At 43.0% G+C, this 24026-nt stretch overlaps 2 protein-coding genes across 3 annotated transcripts in view; both read right to left on the bottom strand.

The window, feature by feature from the left end:
• Nucleotides 1-20233, bottom strand: part of TRAF1 (TNF receptor associated factor 1) — a 63245-nt gene extending 43012 nt beyond the window's left edge. The window contains exon 1 of the mRNA XM_030817721.1: nt 20176-20233. The gene's annotated coding sequence lies outside the window, so the exon portion shown is untranslated. The remainder of the gene's footprint in view (nt 1-20175) is intronic.
• Nucleotides 20234-20316: 83 nt separating this feature from the next.
• The window catches only part of C5 (complement C5), a 129274-nt gene continuing 125564 nt past the window's right edge, over nt 20317-24026 (bottom strand). For both annotated transcript variants that reach the window (XM_030817725.1, XM_003264071.3), the window contains exons 40-41: nt 21733-21871; nt 20317-20855 (exon numbers count right to left, since the gene is read on the bottom strand). In XM_030817725.1, coding sequence (XP_030673585.1) covers nt 20726-20855; nt 21733-21871 — 269 coding nt within the window. In that variant the 3' untranslated portion in view covers nt 20317-20725. The remainder of the gene's footprint in view (nt 20856-21732; nt 21872-24026) is intronic.

The raw sequence follows: 24026 nt of genomic DNA on the forward strand, positions 1-24026 counted from the left end.
AGAGATTTCCAGATTTTAAGAAAAGAAACAAAGAACCTCTGAAGTTATTTGAATTGTAGGCACCAAGCAGTCCCTGGGGTTTTACTAATTGGTTATGCACTTTGAAGGCGCAATGGGGATTTCAGTTTCTGATGGAAGTGCCAATGACACTCATGGTCAGGTAATGTGGATCAGGGGAAGAGCTTGGCAGATGGACCCTTTGATAGGGACATGCTCTAAGATGCCAATGATAAGGAAGACATTGATACTAGCCAGCCTGCTGCCTTTCTTTGCCATCTCTGGCTACCTATGCGTCCTGTTCTAAGAGACTGGTTTTGCTGTGTGACAATTCCTTCTTTCATGGACTCTGGAAACAAAGACACCCCCAAAGGTGGACATGCTGCCCCAGGGCCTTTTTCTGGGCTACGGAATTATTGCTCTTTCTTCACACTCACCTTTGGGAGGCTTGGGTTCCTTGGCCACTGGCTAGTACAGCACAATAACGCGGTGTTCGAACTCAACAGCTGTTAACATCTGGCTGAGGAAGGGTACAGTGTGGAGGTTCCCATCTCACTCTATCTTGAGGACTCAGCCAGAGAGAGAAAAATCAAGGAGTGGGGAAAGCTGTTACTCAGAAATCAGAAGATTTGCTCTGATGTTGGAGGACTGTGGGGGAAAGTTCCTCCCATCCTTGAACCTTATTTTTCTTACCTGCAAAGTGGGAGAATGACTTCAGGCGAATCCTTCAGCATGACCCATTTAATTCTTTAAACTTTAATCATTCAAGCCCTGGTCCTGGGGAAGGGGCACATTCTCTTACCTGTCGAGGGGCTGTTCTCCCCACCTGTACTTGGGGTGGCACCAGGAACCCCTATAATGGATGCTGGAAGCTTCCACTAGAGGCATGGTCTTTTTGGACTCCAAACATTTTTTTTTTGTGTGTGTTTTTTTTAAGGGAAGCTATGTGAAAAACCTCCTCTGATGGATTTCTTTCAGAGCTCAAGCCAGGAGAATTCCCAGCACAAGCCAAGGCTTGGGAGCAAGAATATGTAGCAGGAGCAAGAGGCTAAGAACTAGGGTGCAGCCCTCACTCTCTCAAAGAATGCACAAGCTGGGGGTCGGGAGGGTTGTGAAAGTGGAGTTGATGTTTGCTCATCTCTTCTGACCTCCTTGTCTTACAAAAGGGGAAATAGGGGCCCAGAGAGAGAAACGAACTTGCACAGTCAGTCCAAGGCCCAGAAGCCTCTTCCTCTGTGTTCTGGTGCCCTATTGTCTTAAGATATCTTAGTAATAACTCTGTCCTTTTATTCCTGCATTCGTTTCTCCTTGGATATGTCTCCACAAGACTGAGTTTCCTGAGGGCCAAGAAGCAGGGCACAGACATCTCTGTAGGCTCCTTTGTGCCTAGCCTGCATCTTGTACACAGTGGGGGCCCAGTAATGATATATTAAGAGGGACTTCTTTGCCGTCATAAGAGGATTCAGGGATACTAGGAAATATTAACCCTACCTTTCACACCTGTGGGTTACCCAGATGTATTTAACAAATATGTCTTTAGCTTCTACCATTAGCCCTTTTGCAATTTTTTTTTTGAGATAGAGTCTCACTCCTTTGTCCAGGCTGGAGTGCAGTGTTGTGATCATGGCTCACTGTAGCCTCCACCTCCTGGGCTCAAGTGATCCTCCCACCACACTCTCCCAAGCAACTGGGACTACAGGCATGCACCACCACGCCTGGTTAATTAAAAAATTTTTTTTTTTTTTTTTTTTTTTTAAGAAACAGGGTCTCACTATGTTACCCAGGCTGGTCTCAAACTCCTGGGCTTTAGCGATTCTCCTGCTTCGGCCTCGCAAAGTGCTGGGATTATAGGCATGAGCCTATAATCTTTTTGTAAATTTTAAAAAGAATTCTCACATATATATATAGCAACACTTTCTGGAGATCATTGTCTTAATCATTTCAGATCTGTACTTGTAACATTTTAAAATGCAAAATCAAATAGATAAGAAAAGCCATTCTGTCTAACTGCCATCCTTGGTTACTATCTTCTATAACCAGTGCCCAGCTGCACAGCCAGAGAGCTGCGGGTAGGGCCCACAGCTGTGATTGCTGAAACTGGAACTGCCTGGGGAGCCCTGGGGCCCTGGCACCAGCTCCTGCTCAGTCCTGCTTCTCCTTTCACAAGGAACGTGTCTACACACCAGCTCTCCTGAGCAGTCTTGGAACCCCTCCAAGGATAGCCCTGGACACTGGCCAAGGGGAAGGGTGCCCCTGGGAAGGACGTATCTATCAGGAAGCAGAGACTGTGGCAGGCAGGCACACACATGCACATGCTCGCAGGATGGCTGGCTTATCCAAGATTTCAAAAGAAGTTGGAAATCTGGATTTTTATGTGAAACGACTTGATTTTTAGAACACCCTATAAGCCAAAAAATAAACCCAAACCAAATGAGCATCCCTATGAATTGTGTCTGTGGGCCACTATTTGTGACCTCTGGTAGAGCCTGGCACTCCATAAACACAACAAAAGCGGATGTGTGAACGTGCCCACATGTAACTCACCCGGGCTGTTCACATTGTTCATCCAGATGTGGACCCTGCACACACATAATAGAGCCCTTAATTGGACATTGACACATACATAGTATCTCCTGGGATGTGGTTTTAATATTTGCACTTTCCAGCTAAGGAGACTGAATGTCAGAAAGATCTCTAAGATCATGTCAAAATCTAGGCTGCCTGACCACAAAGCCAGTGTTCTGAACCGCTACACAAACCACCACCCAGATGCTTGCACTCTGAATTAAAATTGCCTGTTACTTTGCATCCTTCTCTAAACTAAGCTTTATGAATTTAGAGACTGTGTTTCATTTGCTGGTGCATCCCATCACCTGGCACTATGCCCAGCGGAGCACAGAAGGTGCTCAACACGTACTGGTGGGATTGTACCCACAGGCTCATACAAACATGTACAGACAGGGCACATGTAAACCCACATAGCCCCACCATGCTGAAGAACACGTGCACACCGACGTTCCCACATGCACACTGCCCACCTCCATCTCCCACCCGCCAGGACATTGGACCCTAAGCTGGGGCAGCCCAAGTTTCCCCTGCCAGCCCCCTGCCAGCCTTGCCCAAAGCCTTCAGAAATAGTTTCCTGGAAATCTCAAGGCGGCTGTGGTGTTCTTTTTCCTAACTCAGGAGACAACTCAGCAGTTTTGTTTTTCAAAGTCTGGGACTCATAAACCTGGAATCCTTTCTTCATTTTTTCCACTAGAATTTTCCTTGGCCTGTTGCCTTCCCCCAGGGCCTTGGCTAGGAGGTTACACTCGGAGCGCCCTCTGCTGGGCACTGTCCTCCCAACCTTGTGGGCAGTTGCAGATGGGACCTGCCCCAGGCTGCTTTACAGATGGGAACCTAAGTCAGATGGTGGTAGTGGGGAGAGGTTAGAGGATACTGGCCTACTGCAAGTGTGTGCCAGTGTTATTACTAGTAAGGGGTCTTTTGTGATTTTTTTTACATTTTTGAAAATAAAAGAATAAATAGCTTCGAGGGCTCAGATGAAGGCCCTCTGCTCTCCCAAGGGCCTCTGTGTGGGGCAGATAACAGAGGTTTGGGAAAATCACCTCATTCAACTTTATTCTTGGGTCTCCATCACATTTAATAAGTGAGGGAATGGAGACACAGAGATTTTGGGGGAAGAGGTGCGAGGAATATTTATTGAATGGCTGCTATGTGCAAGGTACACTTACAAATCTCTATCATTTCATCTTGGCAAGTAAACCTGTAGGGTAGTTGATTTTGTTTCCATTTTACAGATTAAAACATACAGCCTCAGTGAGGTCTCTCAAGGTCAGAAAGGGAAGGGGAAGAGCTAGGATTTGAATCCAAATCTTCTTTTTCTTGGCTTCATAGCCTCCTGGATTTTTTCCATTTGGCTGCAGGTCTGAGTTCAGTGGGGCCCAGGGTGGAGCCTTTATGGCTAGACTCATCAGAGGCCAGGGTTCCTTGGCCCTGCTGCCCAGAAAGGCAAGCCTTTTTCCTTCTACGCTACCAGAGAGCAATCTTTGGGGGACACAGTCTTTGGGGGACACAGGGGAATGGGTCAAGCAGCCCCACCAGGACTCAGAGCTGGGAATAGGCTCCTGGGACTGGCAGCTGTGCCAAGGCCCCTTAACTAACAGTAAAAAACAGGATCAAATGCCTTTATCAACCAAACACATGAGAGGCTCCAAAGGGCAGGGTTTTTTTCTGGGAAAGAAAGCAGGTCCTGAAAGGTTTTTGTTTTGTTTTTCTTTTTAATGGGACCCTACATTTCACCAAGAGTTAGTCACTACCCTCCCTAATCCATCCTCCATCCTGCAGCGCTGTCCAGAAACTTTCAAAATGTCTCAGTTCCTGCAGGGAAAAAATCCAAACCCTTTATCTTGTTCATTTTTGGTCTGGCTTGGCCTTATCTTCCACTTGTCTCATACAAGCAAACTGCTTAAGGGTCTCTGTCTGAGCCTCCCTTGAGTCCCACTGCTGGGTGTTTGCTCACATTACTTCTCCTCTCAGAAATAACTTCATTTCAGTGTATCCAAACCTTACTCATTCTTCCAGATCCAGCTCAGAGGCCATCTTCTCCATGGAGCCTTCTCCACTGCATGCAGCATAAATGATCCTGCCTTGTACTTGTCTTATGGGCACATGTTGTAGTTCCCCTAATAGACTGAATCCCTTAAGAAACAGCGTTGGATTCATCTTTGATTCTCCTATATGGGTATGAGTGTGTGTGTGCGTGTGTGTGTGTATGCATGCACATAGTAATGTCAATGGTAGTTTGAGAAGGGGAAACATGGTGAACTTTGTCTCATGATAGCATATACCAGCCACCCAAGAAATCTTAACAATGAGATATGGGCACCATTTTAGACAAACAAGACAAAGGAGAGGTGGCTCTCCTCAGATCAGCCTCAATTCCCAAAGTTGGTGTGGGCAAAGAATGCTGTTCCCATGGACTAGAAGCAGGCCATGCACAAGAAAGCTGATGTGAAAGCCCTCTTAGTTTTGTTCAGTGGGGGAGGTTGACAAACTGAACGCATTGCTGGATTCCTAGGGCGGCAGAAGGAGTGAACGATGGGATACAGGACGGTGCAATGAACGTGGAATGGTGAAAGGTCTTTAGAGACTGGGGGAGTGGCTGAGCACAGTGGCTCACGCCTGTAATCCTAGCACTTTGGGAGGCCAAGACGGGTGGATCACCTGAGGTCAGGAGTTCAAGACCAGCCTGGCCAACATGGTGAAACCCCATCTCTACTAAAAATACAAAAATTATCCTGGCATGGTGGCGCACGCCCGTAATCCCAGCTACTCAGGAGGCTGAGGCATAAGAATCGCTTGAACCCAGGAGGTGAAGGTTGCAGTGAGCTGAGATCGTGCCATTGCACTCTAGCCTGGGTGACAGAGCAAGACTTCATCTCAAAAAAAAAAAAAGAGAGAGAGATTTGGGGGAGTGTCTAAAAAGCCCATGGACATGCCCATGAAAGAGTCCGAGTCCGCTTTAAAGCCCTTGAAAGCCATCTTATGGTAGTACTGGTCAAGTAAGCTCTTCTGCTCCCCTTTCTTCTACCTTTCCTCCCTACCAATCCCTCTTGCGCTGAAGAGGTCGGAAGTCACAGCTTGCACAGCAATGTGAATATACTCAACACTACTGAACTGTACATTTGGGAGTAGTTAAGATGGTAACTTTTTTGTTATGCATTTTTAATTTATTACAATCTTAAAGAAAGAAGCAGCCACACTAAGCAGCCTTAGTAAGCTGAGAAGGAAAGTCCAGGGAAAGAAGCAGCTGCCCATGACACTATTCCCAGCTATAGGGGTCCCACCTGCAGCAAGCCCTGGTTGGGAGAGAAGATTGTATTTTAAATCAAGTTGGGAATTTTGCTTTTGTATGGGACTGAACATCTAATTTATGAATAGAGTTGTTTGGTGACTGAAGTCATCATAGGACTTTTTAGTTCCTAAGAGTGATCACAACAGTCATAAGATGCTTGAGTTTCCCTTAAAGGACAGAGAAAGGACATCTCTCCCTTCCCTTTGAATAAATCTTTATAGGAAGCTGGAAGGCAAAATAAAGTTGACTTATGAGTATGCACAGTGAATCTTATTTACTTAATTTAGCAATTATATTTGCTTTTGTAAAATGGGATCTCTTCTTCCATTATATTTTTCTAATTGGTGTTGTTTGCCTCTATCACATCTTCCAAAGCAACTAAAAGCCTGGGCTCACCACAGATAAAGGCACTTAACCATTACCTGAAAGATCAGCTGTGCTTCAGGCTTTAAACCCTTAACTGCTCAGTATTCTCATGTTCACAGGTTGAGGGACTCAGTATCAATGTGCCTTTGTTGCAAGTTCTTGTATGACAGTAAAATTATGGTTCTGATGTTCTATTAATTGTCATAGACTTTAATTTATACCTACCAAGTGTCAGGTCTTGTGCTTAGGATACAGAGAGGAACAAGATACAGCCCCTGTCTGTCAGGAGCTCACAGTGGGATAGAAGGCCATGATAAGAAATCAGTGAGAAGGCTGTGGGTGGCAGGAGCTCCAGCAGAGGTGTGTTTCCAGAGAAGGACTGACAGGAGCTTGTCCTGAGTGTACCCTTGATGCTGGCACTATGTCTGGCCCATGATAAGCTTTCTGCCCCAGGCCATGTGCTTCCAGGAAGTTATCCTTGCTTAATTCTATGTCTACACCGATTGCTTCTTTACTCTATCATCTCGGCACTTTGCAATTCAGCCTTGTGTTCATTTACCCTGATGCTGCAAATATAGGGAACACACATAATGCGCAGGATACTGACATGCTGTGTATCTCAGGGCACTCAGAAGAGCTGAAGCTATGATTTGAGCCTATAAAGTTTGACATCTGCTTCCCATTCATAGGCAGTTATTACAAAGCGGCAATCACTGCCTTTGTGATGATCATAAGCATTTTTCAGGTTCCTACCTAGTCTGTAAAATGATTCTTTTTAGAGGCTGCATAATATCTCATGGAATATGCATTCTGTCATTTACATGTAATTATGAGTAATAATTACAATTTCCCCCTTTTGAACTATTAGTTTATATGTCAGGTTTTTTATATCACACAAAGTACTTCAATAAATTACAGTGTATTGCTTTATATACCATAATTCTAGATTCATAGTAATTCTAGGCTAATTCCTACTTGATATCTCCACAAGGATGTCTAAAAGGCTTCTTAAACATGACAAAGCCCTGAGAGAAATCCTTCTTCTCTTCTGTATTAGCTTGTGAGCGCTGAGTAACAAAGTGCCACAAACTGGGTGGCTTGAAACAACAGAGATGTAATCTCACACGGGGCTGGAGGTTAGAAGTCTGAAAGCAAAGTTTCGGCAGGGTTGGTTCCTTCTGGCCGGCTCGGAGGGCGGACCCATCCCGTGCCTCTCTCCTGGCTTCAGGTGACAGCAGTGGTTCTTTGCCTTCCTTGGTTTGTACATGCATCACTCCAATTTCTACCTCTGTCTGCATGTGACTGTCCTCTCCCAGCGTCTGCATCTTCATGTGGGGTTTTCTTTGCGTATCTCTGTGTCTACATTTCCCTCTTCTCATAAGGACACCTGTCATTTTAGATTAAGAGCCACCCTATTCCAGTGTGACTTCATCTTACCTTAGCTAATTACACGTGCAGCAAACTTATTTCCAAATCAGGTCCTACTCTGAGGTACTGTAGATTTGAATTTCAACATATCTTTTTGAATGACACAGTGTTCAACCCATAACATCTTCTTTCCTTGTTTTCCTAAATGTGTACCTTCTCCTGTCTTCCCCAGCTGTGTAAATGGCATCTGCAGCAGTACAAGCCAGGAATCCGTGAGTAATCCTTGACTCCTCTGCATTCATCACCCCACCCTGATTCCTTCAGCAAATCCTCTCAGCACCACTTCCAAAACTATCCTGAATTCATCCCTGTCTCTTCATCTCCATTTCTTCCTTTCTAATTGAAGCTACTGTTACCTGTCACATGACAATGGCACCAGCTCCTCACTGGTCTCCCCTGACTCTGTTCTCATCTACAACCTGGTCTCATGCCCTTTTGCTTAATACTCTCAACTGCATAGAATCCAAACATCTCACCAATTCTTAAAAAATCCCAGTGATCTGGCCCCTCTCACTTCTCTGACCTCATTGTCCATCACTTGCTTTCTTCGATCCAGCCACGTCAGCCTTCTTGCTGTTCCCTGGACCCCTGGGTCTTTACATGCACCAGCCTGGACCTTCATGTGGTTGTTCCTTCTTGTCAAGAAAATCTCAGCTTAAATTTCACCTTATTTAGTGATATTTGATAGACCTTCCCTAACCATCCAATCTAGAGCAGCCACTGAGTCATTCTATATCATAGAACTTTTAAAAAAATTCTCTGCAGAGGCCAGGCGCGATGGCTCACACCTGTAATCCCATCACTTTGGGAAGCCGAGGCGGGCGGATCACTTGAGGTTGAGAGTTTGAGACCAGTCTGGGCAACATGGTGAAACCCCGTCTCTACTAAAAGAAGAAAAATTAGCTGGGCATGGTGGTGCACACCTGCAGTCCCAGCTACTCAGGTGGCCGAGGCAGGAGAATTACGTGAACCTGGGAGGTGGACATCGCAGTAAGCCAAGATCACACCACTGCACTCCAGCCTGGGCAACAGAGTGAGACTCTATCTCAAAAAAAAAAAAAAAAAATTCCTCTGCAGAGCATTTAGTAAATATACTATTTTCCCTCTTTAAGTAGGTATTTATTGTCTTTTTCCTCAATTATAACATAATCTCCAGGAGAGCAGGGACTTTGTTTATCTTGATTACACCATCTAGAACTGTGCCTGGCATGCAGGGGGCACTCAATAAATATTTATTAAATGAATAATTAATCTTCCACAGATCTTTGTGTACCAACTATTTTTTTTTCCTTTTGGGAATTTATATAAATCATTCAACAGGAGAAGGATTACTGGATCAAGAAATAGAAACATATTTTGGCTCCTGAAATGCACTGTCGAATTGCTTTGCAGACAGGTAAGATCAGTTTTCATTTGTTGGGCAACCTTTCAAATCCCAAGTGCCAAGACAGTGATTTCTGGTATGTGGGAGAGGGGGGAAGGGAAGGGAGAAAGGAATGAGGGAGGTGGGGGAGGGTAGGCATAGGCCGAATCAGAGCTGCTGTCCCTGGTGGGTCAATGGAACTAGAAGCAGCAGCAGCAGTAATAAACCAAGCAGGCCCACCCTCCACAGCGTCTCAAAGGCCCACGCAGGGCAGGAAAGATCTGTTGTATGAACTTGGGTCTGGCCACAGGAGCCAGAGTGAGCAGAAAAGCTGACAGGTGCACCTGCTCTTCGGCTTGCTGTTGAAATCCTGAAGGCTGGGTCGGGGGCCAATGAGCAAGTGGGAGTGAGGACACAAAGTGAGGCTTGGATCTGGTACTGAAGGCTCCTTTGCAGAGGCTATTTCTGGGTTGCAGCTACTCTGCTTAGGACATGGGATCTGGAACATTAAGTTACACAAGGACCTCTGTCCATAAACCTCCAGGAACACAGAGGCCTCTTCACGTAGTTCTGCTGCTGCCAGGCCCATTCAGCAGCACGCTGGCCCTGTATTCCTTTGCTTCCTGCTCGGCCACTAGAGCAATGGCATAATTTTTAAAAAGTGAAATAATATGAATAACATTTGCCCGGAACATTACAAAAAAGGTGAAGTTAAAAAAAAGAATCCCTAAGAACAAATACATAGAAGCTGAGAATAAATTAATCAGACTAAGGTACCAGTTGAGGAACCCTTATCCAAAATGCTTGGAACCAGAAGTGTTTCAGATTTCAGATTTTTTTCAGATTTTGGAATATTTGCATATACATATAATAAGATATCTTGGGGATAGGGGCCATATCTAAATACAAAATTCATTTATGTTTAATATATACCTTATACACATCCCTGAAAGGTAATTTTATACAACATTTTAAACAATGTTTTACATGAAACAAAGTTTGTGTTAAGTACTTATGTGTGGAATTTTCCATTTGTGGTGTCACGTTGGTACTCAAAAAGTTTCAAATTTTGAAGCATTTCAGATTTTGGATTTTCAGATTTGGGATGCTCAACCCGTAATTATAAAATGATGGTAATTAGAAGGAAAAAAAAGAAAAATTACTAAACCGTACAAAAGTAAACAGGATGACCCATCCCAGACCTGTAGAATAACAACCTGCACTTTCACAAGCTCTTAAACAACACTTCTGAAATTTTAACATGCCTATAATTTTCCTGGATATGTTTCTTTTTTTTTTTTGAGATGGAGTCTCACTCTGTCACCCAGGCTGGAGTGCAGAGGCGCAATCTCGGCTCACTGCAAGCTTCGCCTCCCGGGTTCACGCCATTCTCCTGCCTCCGCCTCCCGAGTAGCTGGGACTATAGGCGCCCGCCACCACGCCTGGCTATTTTTTTGTATTTTTAGTAGAGACGGGGTTTCACCGAGTTAGCCAGGATGGACTCGATCTCCTGAACTCGTGATCCACCTGCCTTCGCCTCCCAAAGTGCTGGGATTACAGGCGTGAGCCACCGCGCCGGGCCCGGATATCTTACTAAAATGTAGATCTCCGAGCTCTGCTCCCAAGATTTTCTGTTTCAGTAGGTCTGGGGTGGGGTCTGGGAATTTGCATTTCTAACAAACTCCCAGGCAGCCAGGGACCACACTTTGCATGGCATTGCTCTAAGGCTGACAGTCCTGAGGACCAAAAGAGGAAGGCAAATGGGAAAATTCGAGGCACTGGAGGAGGTTGTTTTTTAAGATAGTGGACTTTTCCCAATTTTTAAAAAAGCACACCAGGCAGTCTCTATGGTATCTTAGCACAAAGATGCTCTTGGTTTTTAATGCTATGTTTATATTTGTACAAGATTCTACATGTTAAAATTTCTCTCATTTGTTTGATCTTATTTCATCCTTGCAACAAATCTGTAAATTGGGTTGGGGGAAATTCTTTCATTATTTTTAAAAGATAGAACTGAGGCCTAGAGAGTTAAGACAGATGGAAATCACACTCCAGCTGACTGCCATAGATTGTGGGCTCCTGAGTTGGCACTAAGGTGTTTTTCCTAATCATTATAACCCATTAGGGCTGATAATGTTACTTCTGCTTTCTAGATGGGCAAATTGAGACTTGATGAGGTTCAGGGACTCTCCCAAGGCCACAAGTCAGGGCAGCTCCTCTGTTTCATGGTTCAATGTCTTACTTCTTCACTGTATCACTTCCCCAGAGTAACTCTTCCTTTCTCTCTCTGTCTGTCAGTCACCCACACACAGCATAGCCAAACCAATGAGCCATTTTAATTTCGACACCCAGCATTTATTTAATGAACAGACCACAGTTTGGCCTTTTGCCTTTAGAGGTGAAAGGAGGAGGCAAGAAGAGGATGAATGACGACCAGCCTTGCCCCAAGGCCCCAACAGACTCAGGAAACCTTTCTGCCTTCTCCTCCAACTCTAAGCATATCTCCTTTCCCTTCCTCTTCCTCTGCCCTCAGAGAATTACAGTCTAGTCCTGGCTCTAATTTCCTAAAGGTTCTTTATTTGGAAAATATATTATTAAGCCGAACAATCCTTTCCTTAACTCCAATTTCTCTTGTCTCCTTCAGTTTCAACCCCCCTCCCACCGATCACCCTCCCAGCACCAACACACACACATCCACACACACCCCTCCAGCCTAACAACAACAACAACAACAAAACCCTCTGATTGCTCCCAACTCATCTGTTAGACATGTTAGCCCTGGCCCTCACCGCCAGGCTCAGGTCTCTGCTCGCCCCTGCAGGCAATGTTTCTATTAGGCCCTGAGGAGACACCAGGCTGCATATAGGAAGGCAGAGGAGCCTGGTGCTGTGGGTTCTAGCCCCAGCTCTGTTGTGGAACCCTCTTGGTGAGTCCTGGCTCCTCCCTGGGCCTGCTTCCTGGTCTGTGAAATGGGGAGGCATTGATGAGATGATCTCTTAGAGGATCTTTAAACGTCAATATTTTATGAATCTAAGTAGGATGTCCACAGGTAAAAAATTATTGAATTTACCACCTCTAGTGTGCCAGAGAGGTATTATTACCCAGCCACAAGTTACTTGTATTGTGCCAGGCACTGTGCTAATCATTTTATGTGCATTATCTGTATTATCTCATTTGAGCCTTGCAGAAATCTCTGACTTGGGTATTATTAGTACTTCTGTTTTTCAGACGTGAAAACTTCACCTTTTTATTAAAGCAGTCAAGTAGATGTTTTCTTGACTATTAAAAGTCTCTCAGCGCTGAAGGGACATTGAGCCCCCTACCTTGAATTGCCCAGAAACATCCCTGGAAGGTGGAAGCTAGACTCTGCTCAGATGGCCCCAGCAATAAGGAACTTGGACCTGACTCTACTTTTGAATGGCTATGGCTATAAGAAAATGCTTCTTCACAGGGAGCCAAAACTGGTGTCTCTGTAACTCCTGCTCATCTCAGTGGTGGGAAGAATGCAGTGTTCAGAAGCCTCACTTGGCCTTCTGTCCCAGCCCTTCCATTTATCAGCACCATAATCCTAGACAAGCTGCTCCTCTGGACCTCCATGTTCACCGGCAAAAATGAAGGAATTGGATGAGATGAGCTCTAGGTCCTTTCTGGCGTGGGCATTTTAGATTTGTATAATTCATGACTGTGCATGTAACATACACATATCTGACTATAATGATGGAAACTGAGAAGGAGTGGACTTTTGGTGGCGGGGGGCCTCTATCAGGTATGCAGCTGTGAGCATGGTGTGTGTATGTGCATGTTTCTGGGACAGGGGTCTGTGAAAGAGAAGAGTGGCCCTGGACAACTGACGTGAGGCCTTGGTGTCCCTGGGAGCCAGTCTGGTGCTCAGAGCCAGGCTGGGATGTTCTCTGTGTCTGATGTCATAGCACATCAACATCAGACAAAATGGATCAATACTAAAAACGACTACTCTATAATCATGTTTGAGCAGGATATAAAAACAAGAACATTGTCCAAACCACAAAAATGACCACACACACTCTTTCCCTGGCTAAAGTGAGTAAGTGCTGCTACTTTTCCTCCCAGCTAGAAAAGAAATAAGACATTGGGTCATAGGATTGCCCCTGCTTCCTGAAAGCATCCAATCCAGAGTAAAGTTCCACTTCTTTGAGGCTTCTCCCAAATACTCTATCACAAGTACAAATCCTATAATAAGGCTTTTCTAATGCACTCTCACCGAGAAGCCTTATGGTCCCCATGGTGTGTGTTCTCCCTTGTTGCAAAGACTCAATAAACTGAACCTTGTTCAGTTCCAGGTATTCCTGGTTGTCTTGATTGGAGAGAATTGATAAGTCTATAGCTTTCATTAGATTCTGAAAAGGATGTGAATGTGGCTGGAGAAAATCCCACAACCCATGCTGATCAGTTCCACTTTAAATTCATGACTAGAAACTTCAAGTGGACCCTTAATACGAAGAAGCAAATATATTACAAGTCCTTAGTTGGTTCAGCCTCTCTCTTTTTTAGGTAACTATCTCACCCTTCTTTCCTCCCGTCACACCTCCAATTGCTCCTCCCTATCCTCCATCTCAGGTGATGATCTTGCATCCTACTTCTCTGAGAAAGGGACTTCCACAGACTCTCACCACATCTACCCCTTGCCAGCATCCGCTGCATGTGCTCAGCTTCTCTGCCTACAACCATGGGTCATGGATCAGGGATCGGTATGCTGCTGCCCAAGGGCTAAATCCAGCCTGCCTAGTCCATACCCATTCTTTTCTGCATTATCTGTGGCTGCATTTGTGCTACAATGAGAGAGTTGAGCAGTTGCAATAGAGACTTATGAGAATTATGGCCCACAAAGCCTAAAATATTTACAGATATTTTAATGCATGGCTCTTTACAGAAGTTTGCTGACCCCTGGCATAGGTGAGCTAGTCATGTTCTTATTTAAAGCCAAGTCCTCCACTTGTGCTCCAGATCCTATCCACTCTTACCTCTTCAAGGACATTACTCTAGTAATTCTCCTTTCTCTCTCCTGCATTGTCAATTATCTACTCTTTACTGAGTCATTCCCTTTAGAACACAAATGTGTTATTTCTTCCATCTTAAACTTTCCTTCACTCTACTCCCCTCAATCCATTTCTTTGCTCCTTGAATGAGTTGTCCTTACTCCCTGTCTCCAAATCCTCTCTGCCATCTACTCTTAAACTCACTCTATTCAGGCTATTCTTCCCACTACTCCACCCAACCTGCCCTGTCAAAGTCACCAATGCTAAACCCAATAGCCAAGTCTTTATCTTACTTCTCTCTGAAGCATTTGATACGGTTCAACACTCTTCCTCCCAGAACCTCTTTCTTTTGTTTGGCTTGAGGGGACCTCATCTCTTGTTTTTTCTCCTAATTCAATGGATCCTCTATCTCTTTTCTCTAATAACTTCATCTTGGAATGCTCAAAAGATCTATCCTTGGTCTTCTTTTTTCCCCTCCTCTGTCTGTATTCACATCCTTAGTGATCTTAACTAGTCTAATGGTTTTAGTATGCTGATGATTCTCAGATTTATATTTTTCAGCCCAGAGCTCTCTCCTGAACTCCAGAACTATATGACCAATTGCCTTCCAGACTCCTTCACTTGGATGTTTAATAGATTTCTTCTAAAACTCAACACATCCAAAACTGAACAGATTCCTAACTCCCCACAAGCTGCTCCATCTGCAGCCTTCCTAATCTTAGGCAACTCCATCTTTCCAGTTGCTCAGGCCAAAAATCTTGGCATCATCCTTGACTCTTCTCTTTCTCTCACACTTATTTCCACTCTATCAGGGAATTCAGTTAAACCTAAAATATTAGTCCCTTCAATTAAGCCTACTGTATTAGTCCCTTTTGTATTGCTATAAAGGAATACCTGAGGCTGCATAATTTATAAAGAAAAGAGATTTGGCGCACAGTTCTGCAGGCTGTACGAGAAGCATGGTGCCAGCATCTGCTTCTGGTGAGGCCTCAGGAAGCTTACGATCATGGTGGAAGGGAAAAAAGAGCCTAAGTGGCACATGGTGAGAGAGGAAGCAACCAGCTAGAAAGAGGTGCCAGTCTCTTTATAACAATCAGATCTCATGGTAACTAACAGAGTAAGAACTCTCATTACCATGGGGAGGGCACCAAGCCATTCACAAGGGATCCACTCCCATGGCCCAAACATCTTCCACCCCGCCTCACTTCCAACATTGGGGATCACATTTCAACATGAGATTTTGGGGGACAAATATCCAGACTGTAGATTTACTTTTAAAGTATATCCAGAATTCAACCACTTTTCAATACCTCCACTGCTACCACTCTGGTCTGAGGCACCATCATCCCTCACCTAGTTTATTACAGTAGCCTCCTATCCGTTCTCTTTACCCTTGCCTTATTTTCAACACAGCAGTTACAGTAGTCCTTTAAAAAGGCAAGACAGACCATGTCACTCTTCTTTTCAAAGCCTTGCAATGGCTCCTGTTTCCTTCCAAGTAAAGCCAAAGCCTCTTCCATTGGCTTCACAATCTGCACCTGCCACCCCTGCTTCCTTGCTTTTCCTGTGACACACCAGCATGCTCCTGCCTTAGGCCAGACACCATGTACCAAGAGTGCCAGGAACACTCTCCCCTTGGCTAGCTATGTGGTTCACTGTTTCACATCCTTCAAGTCTTTGCTCAAATTTCACCTTCTCATTGAAGCCCAACCTGACCTGGCCACCCTATTTAGAACTGCAACCCCTCCCGTGACCATTACTAGTCTCCTTTAGTCTGCTTTTTCTTTTTCCCATTGCTGTTATCACTTTCTGAGATCCAAGACTAATTGCTTAATTATTCTCTTTATTTTTTATTACATATCTCTCCCAGTTGGAATCTATGTTCCACAACGGCAGGGATCTTGGTACCAAGCACCTAGAATTGGGCCTACCCTACAGTCACCAATCAATACATGTTTGTTGGGTGTTGCTGAATATATTAGCATCATAGGGTCTGGAAAGACAGACTGAATATGACTTTGGTCCAGAATTTCTCACTAAGAAATATGGAGCGAGGCTGCTTGCCTCAACCTTGGCTCACAGACCTCCACGTATTTTCTTAAGACAGAGTATCTTTCCCAGCACCATTTATTAAATACGGAATCCTTTCCCCATTGCTTGTTTTTGTCAGGTTTGTCAAAGATCAGATAGTTGTAGATATGCTGTGTTATTTCTGAGGGCTCTGTTCTGTTCCATTGATCTATATCTCTGTTTTGGTACCAGTACCGCATATGTAGAAAGCTGAAACTGGATCCCTTCTTTACACCTTATACAAAAATTAATTCAAGATGGATTAAAGACTTACATGTTAGATCTAAAACCATAAAAACCCTAGAAGAAAACCTAGGCAATACCATTCAGGACATAGGCATGGGCAAGGACTTCATGTCTAAAACACCAAAAGCAATGGCAACAAAAGCCAAAATTGACAAATGGGATCTAATTAAATTAAGAGCTTCTGCACAGCAAAAGAAACTGCCATCAGAGTGAACAGGAAACCTACAAAATGGGAGAAAATTTTTACACCTACTCATCTGACAAAGGGCTAATATCCAGAATCTACAAAGAACTCAAACAAATTTACAAGAAAAAAACAAACAACCCCATCAAAAAGTGGGCAAAGGACATGAACAGACACTTCTCAAAAGAAGACATTTATGCAGCCAAAAAACACATGAAGAAATGCTCATCATCACTGGCCATCAGAGAAATGCAAATCAAAACCACAATGAGATACCATCTCACACCAGTTAGAATGGCCATCATTAAAAAGTCAGGAAACAACAGATGTTGGAGAGGATGTGGAGAAATAGGAACACTTTTACACTGTTGGTGGGACTGTAAACTACTTCAACCATTGTGGAAGTCAGTGTGGCGATTCCTCAGGGATCTAGAACTAGAAATACCATTTGACCCAGCCATCCCATTACTGGGTATATACCCAAAGGACTATAAATCATGCTGCTATAAAGACACATGCACATGTATGTTTATTGCGGCACTATTCACAATAGCAAAGACTTGGAACCAACACAGATGTCCAACAATGATAGACAGGATTAAGAAAATGTGGCACATATACACCATGGAATACTATGCAGCCATAAAAAATGATGAGTTCATGTCCTTTGTAGGGACATGGATGAAACTGGAAATCATTATTCTCAGTAAACTATTGCAAGGACAAAAAACCAAACACCGCATGTTCTCACTCATAGGTGGGAATTGAACAATGAGAACACATGGACACAGGAAGGGGAACATCACACTCTGGGGACTGTTGTAGGGTGGGGGGAGGTGGGAGGGATAGCATTAGGAGATATACCTAATGCTAAATGAGTTAATGGGTGCAGCATACCAACATGGCACATGTATACATATGTAACAGACCTGCACGTTGTGCACATGTACCCTAAAACTTAGAGTATAATAATAATAATAATAAAAGAGTATCTTAAACGTCCATCATTTGCATGCCAACTGCGTGATTTTTGCCCTAAGAATAATCTTACTTTATTTACTCAATACTTTTTCTTAAATAGACTTACTTCTTGGGAAATAAATTTATTTTGGAAGAAAATATTATATCATGGCTTTCATGCGCTAATTACTTTTTAAAAATACATGTTAAAATAAACATATAGCCACTAAAGTGAACAATGTGCATCGTATCACCTAAGAACATCTTGCTTACCCTTCGGGAAACCTACCTTAAGTGTTCCCCCTTAACCAGAAAGGCCCTCCTGCACCTCCCACCTACCCAAATCCCACTGTCCTTCTCCAGGAAGCCTTGGCAGCTCTTCCAGCTTACTTCTCTGCACTCTCTCCATACTTACAGACAAAATATGTAAGCCCAGGCTGGGCATAGTGGCTCACGCCTGTAATCCCAGCACTTTGGGAGGCCAAGGGAGGTAGATCACCTGAGGTCAGGCGTTTGAGACCAGCCTGACCAACATGGCGAAAACCCATCTGTACTAAATACAAAAAATTAGCCGGGTGTGGTGGCACATGTCTGTAATCCCAGCTACTTGGAAGGCTGAGGCAGGAGAATCGCTTGAACCCGGGAGGCAGAGGTTGCAGTGAGCCGAGATGGCGCTATTGCACTCCAGCCTGGGCAACAAGAGAAAACTCTGTCTCAAAAAAAAAAAAAAGAGAAAGAAAGAATGAAATACATAAGCCCAATATTTGGATGCTTATATGCCATTTGGCTTTTTCTGTTTCACATCATAAGATTATAGAACATCTTCTTAGCTATAGATAAAAGAGACATTAGAGTGTCCAATTCCCTTATTTTATAGGCTATCAAAGAGATTAAGAGGCTTCTCCCAAATCACTGCCAATTAGGGCCAAAGCCAAGACTAGAACTTGGGTCTTCTGATTCTCTACACTGTAGGGGAATCCACAAACACTTATTGAGTCCTTATGATGTGCCCGACATTGTGCCAACTACAGAAGATACTGGCGAATAGAACAGGCTCAGACCTTACCTATGTGGAGCTTTCAGTGTGGTCACGCTAAACTAATAATTCAATCTGATTAAGTAAATCATTGCAAGAGCACAAGTGCCTTGGAGGAGAAGTACAGGGTTGGGTAATGGGACCAGCCTGGTTTGGAGGGTCACAAAAGCCTCACTGAGAAAGTATGTTCAAATGCATAGGAGGTAGCTGAAGAGGAGCTGGCAGATATTTTAAATGGTGCCAGGCTAATTCACAAAAGCTTCTTTGATATTTGACAGCTGCATTGTGGGTTAATTAGGCCACTGTGGCCTACCCTATTTGCCAAAGTGCTCAGGGAAAAGGCAGTCAGACTCCTGTGCCTTCGAAGCAGCACCAGTAGTTCCCTCCTCCCAGCAAGGAAGTGACAGGAGACACCGAGAGGCCTGCTCTGGAGAAGGTCTCCTCACCCCTTGCTGACAGGGAGTGTGGGCATCTTGAACATGACACATTGGTTGTTTTTGCCAAGGGAGTGCCTACAGTGTGAGCTTTGACATTAGAGAAAAATAAGTCCTTAGTCCCTGGAAGTGGAAAATCTTAGTGTTATTTACAAAGGCACACTACAAGGCCTTGTGTAGTTTCACCTAACTAGTAAAAAGCAGACTCTTCAAAAGGAGATGCATTCCAGTCTCTGTTAATTACCGTTACATCCGGAGGTCATCTTCATGTTTCCTGTGATAGTTCAGTGGGGCTGGTTAACCTGTGTCTAAGAAACTTCTACGATATCCTGCCTTACTGTTAGAAAATTCAACCCAACAAGCAATATGTAGTGATGTGGAACAGAGATGTATTTAGACTGAGATAGAGTCTTGGGGTTTGATTTCCAATTCTTTTCCTTACTAGGATGGGAAAACTGCTTTACTTCTCTGAACCTCAATTTTCTTTTTTTTTTTCTTTTTTATTTTTTGAGACGGAGTCTCACTCTGTCACCCAGGCTGGAATGCAGTGGCATGATCTCGGCTTACTGCAACGTCCAGCTCCTGGGTTCAAGTGATCCTCCTGCCTCAGCCTATTGAGTACCTGGGATTACAGGCTTGCTAAATTAGCCTGGCTAATTTTTATATTTTTAGTAGAGATGGGGTTTCACTATGTTGGCCAGGCTGGTCTCGAACTCCTGACCTCCAGTGATCTGCCCGCCTCGGCCTCCCAAAGTGCTGGGATTATAGGCTTGAGCCACCACGCCAGGCCTAAATCTCAATTTTCTTATCTGTAAGATGGGGATGATAATGATAATAATAATAATTTCTGAATCTTGGGAGAATCTTGAGACATTAAATGAGAATATATGCGAGAGCTTTTTAATATGATCTGAAGTGCTGCAAAATGTCACTTAAAAATTAACTTCTGTTATGAATCCTCTTTTATAAAGCTCAAACTGAGGCTCAGAGAGAGACCTTGTTAGGGCTGGAAAAAGGTCTCCTGATCTGCCACTCAGTTTCTTTTCACCAGGTTGCTGCACTGGGGCCTGTCTTTTAGTAAAGCAATTGTTAGTGAGAGCAAGTTCCTGGGGGAAATGAACATGTGCCAGGAGGGAGGGAAAGAGAGTAGAGGGTCTCCGTTCAGGGGTATGGAGAGGGCAACGGACAGGGAGGGGGCAGAGAAAAACTCACCTACCTTCTTAGTGTGCTGAAGGCTCTGAGGCTAAGCCTGCTCAAGGTTAAGGTTCTCTACTGCTGACTTTCTCCATCTCTCCATTTGCCTGTCTTTGTGTGGTTGAAGCTGATCTAGCATAAAATAACAGGCTTTTTAGCACAGTTTGAAAGCAAACTCAGGCTTTAATGATCAGTTTCCTGTTCCTTGGTATTTTCTTTCAAGCAAAGGCCATGTTTTTGTAATACTCCCTTTCAATGGACTGTTCTTTTGGCCCCAGCAAACATTCCTGAGTGGTAGGTTTGAGGAGGTGTTCCAATTTATTGTTTCCGGTGTCCAATAACCTTGGAGGAGTATCTGTCTTCATGCCCTCCAAGGCCATGTTATTTCAGAAAGTTACAGCGTTTAAAATCATTCTCTAATAAAAGCAAGTGCCACTAATTCTAAGTAAAGTGAGCTTTACAAATAAGACCAGCTGTGAATGTTTAAAAAAGAAGAAGAAAAAAAACAAAAAACGAACTTCAACAACAGGAGTCTATAAGTGCAAACTGTATGCAGCTGAACTTCAGGAATTTTAGCATCCATTTAAAAAGATATCTTCAGCAAATTCATCTAAATTAGCTAAAAATGCTTGACACGATGAACATGTTGTGTCTCTAGGCCAATATTCAATCCAGGTCAAGGAATCTAAAGGGTAGATGTACCTACCAAGAAACAAAGTGTTTGTGAGGTGGCCACAATACAGAAAAGCTGAATTTGATTTCTTTTTTTTTTTTGAGACGGGGTCTCGCTCAGTCGCCCAGGCTGGAGTGCATGGAGTGCAGTGGTATGATCTTGGCTCACTGCAAGCTCCGCCTCCTGGGTTCACGCCATTCTCCTGCCTCAGCCTCCCAAGTAGCTGGGACTACAGGTGCCCGCCACCACGCCCGGCTTTTTTTTTGTATTTTTAATAGAGACGGGGTTTTACTGTGTTAGCCAGGGTGGTCTCAATCTCCTGACCTCGTGATATGCCCGTCTTGGCCTCCCATAGTGCTGGGATTACAGGCGTGAGCCACCGAGCCCGGCCTGATTTCTTTTATAAGAGCCCAGCTGTGGTCAGGTCCCCAGGGGTCAGGCTGTCCGCCAAACTCTTATGTACCGGCCTCTCCTGGGGAGGGTTCACAAACCCTTAAGGAATCGTGAATCTGCCTGGGGCTCCCATATTAAAGGCAGAAATGACATCTATTTCAATGACTAGTTTCTAAAAGCAGATAATACAATGCATATTTACACATTTTCCTCTTTACAAACAACAGTCTGAGAACTATCAAGGGAGCTGGTGTGGTGGTTAGGGGAGGTCCGGTGAGTATTTTCAGATTCATCATCAGGTCTAGACACTCAGACGGTTAATCAGGCAGCTAAGTCTTCAGCTGCCATGATGGTTTTAAATCATGCTCTGTTTGACACTCATATTATTTCGTTTATGTTCAAAATGGCTTGTTGGTTAAGAGCAGGGCCATAAGAAACACGTAGCGTATTTAAGAATAAATTATACTCAGTTTTGGAGGGAAAATCAGCGACTGAAAACTACTGGTGACTTACCTGAAACTGAAATTGTATTTTATCTGGAGGGCTTCTTTACCCATAATTAGGTACTGTCTTCCTTTTACCAGCTCAGCGTTAGTACAGGTTACCTTTTTAATGAAGGTGATCTCAGAGTCTTTCTCAGCAACAGCTTCCCCTGAGAGACATGCAAGTCAAGTAAGGTTATAACATTCATGTTTTAATGTCACAATTATAAACTCTCAAGTTTTCTGGTTCCTCGTGGCTACCGAGAGGTTCATGGCTAGTGGACAGCAGTGATATCCATGTGGTTAAGGCTTCAGTCTCTGGAGCCAGACTGTCTGGATTAAACTCTAAGCATGCTGCTTCCTGGCTATGTGACTCTGGGAAAATGATTTATGTTATCTGTATAAGGCCTTAGATCCTCATCTTAAGACTGGGCATAATAATAAAACCTACCTTGTAGAACCATCATGAGATTAAATGGGTTAATATGTAAAAAGTGCCTGGAACATAGTAGGAACTATGTAAGTACTTATTATTACTCTTATAGAACCAGAATTAAAAGAACCTCTCTATAGTTGAACAATATTAATCTCCACATTATATAGTAAAATATAAAATTATTTTGTAGTTGGCAACTGTCAACTTTGTAGAAAAGTACAAAATGTGAAAGACTTGGAAAATTTCAAAGATAATAATCTTGGGATTCCCAAAGAACTCACAAGTAGCCAGTTCCCCTACCTGGAATGCATTCCTCCCCATGTTGGCCTCTTGAATTTCATTTATCTTAAAAGTCTCCTTCAATTCTCACAGTATCCAGTAAAATATTCCTGGATGCTCTTTGTTTTAAATATCTTTCGGTCTCCTCCTTACCTCTTTTACACTTGAATTTCTATCACAATGTTTTGTCCCACATCTGTCCTTCTAGCTAGACTAGAAACTTCTTAAGGCATGGACTGTGTCCGATTTATCACTATATATACAGGACTGATATTTAACTATTAAGCTCTGGCAGAGTCATCTTAATTGTTAAGTCCTGAAAAACTTCTGAACCAATTGGCAAATAGCGTATAATAGAAATTGTGTAAATGGTAAGCTTTCATGAGTAATATAAATTTCAGTGTACACTCATTAGTTCAAGCTGATTTCTTAGGCTGCCCTGATGGTGTAGATTCCTATTACGTCAATATCTGAGCAACATTACCATATTATCTGCCATTTCAGCCCCTGTCATAGTAAGCAGTGTGGCTGTGTGGGGCCTTATTATTTTTTAAACTTCTCATCATGGAAAATTTAAAGTATATTCAGAAGAGAGAACAGGCAACTACCCTGGGCTTCAACAATAAATAAACTATATATATATATATAACTGTATCCTTACCTATTTTAAGCACTCTGTACTTTGGAGAAATACCAATTTATCATTATCCTCAAACTACAGTTTGTCCTTGATTCTAAATGGTTTATGGTCACTGTGCCACAATTCTTCTGTAAGTAGTGTGTGGTATTTTTATATTTATAAAAATTCAAATTTTATAAGTGTTAAAAATGAACCCAGAATGAGATGAAGTATGCCAATGTTTCTTAACATTTCCTTTTAAATATCATAAAATGCATCTTTGGATCTACGGGAGAACAAAAAAGAAATGATACTAATAAAAAAATTGCAGCTTGGGAATCATCCGATGCTATGAAAAATTCAGAACAGTCTAAAATGTCTTTTGATACTATGCAAGAATCAGTATCAAATAAAACAAATAATTTGTATTTCTGGAATGAAAAGCACTTTGTTATTTCAGTAAAAAGAGAATGGCTTATTACTGCTTGTAATATGAATATTGGATGAAAATGGTGCTCAAAAGTTAGACTGTAGAAAGATCAAAGTTCTAAACACTTATTTCATTAGAATGGCAACTAGCCTGCAAATTAAAAAATTGTGACCGTCGATGAAGAAAAAACAAAATAACACCACAAATAAGTTTCATACAATGAAACTTTCAAAATAACAAAAATAAAAAAAAATTATCAAAGTGTTGATAAAGCAAATACAAAATCGAAAAATATTACTAGAATTTTAAACTCTAGGGTATGGTTAGTAATAATCAAGCTGGGAGGCTGAGGAGAGAGGATCCCTTGAGCCTAGGAGTTTGAGACCAGCCTGAACAACATAGTGAGACCCCATCTCAAAAGAAAAAAAATCAAGCATTTTAGGACTTGAAATATTTGATAGAATTTCAAAAGAGAAAAAAATTTAGTATAAACATACTATCGCAATTTAGCTTTATGGTCCTACTTATTGCAAAATTTATATCAATCAAAATGAGGCCAGG

Source organism: Nomascus leucogenys, chromosome 8 (genome assembly GCF_006542625.1).
Source record: "Nomascus leucogenys isolate Asia chromosome 8, Asia_NLE_v1, whole genome shotgun sequence".
Lineage (NCBI taxonomy): Eukaryota > Metazoa > Chordata > Mammalia > Primates > Hylobatidae > Nomascus > Nomascus leucogenys.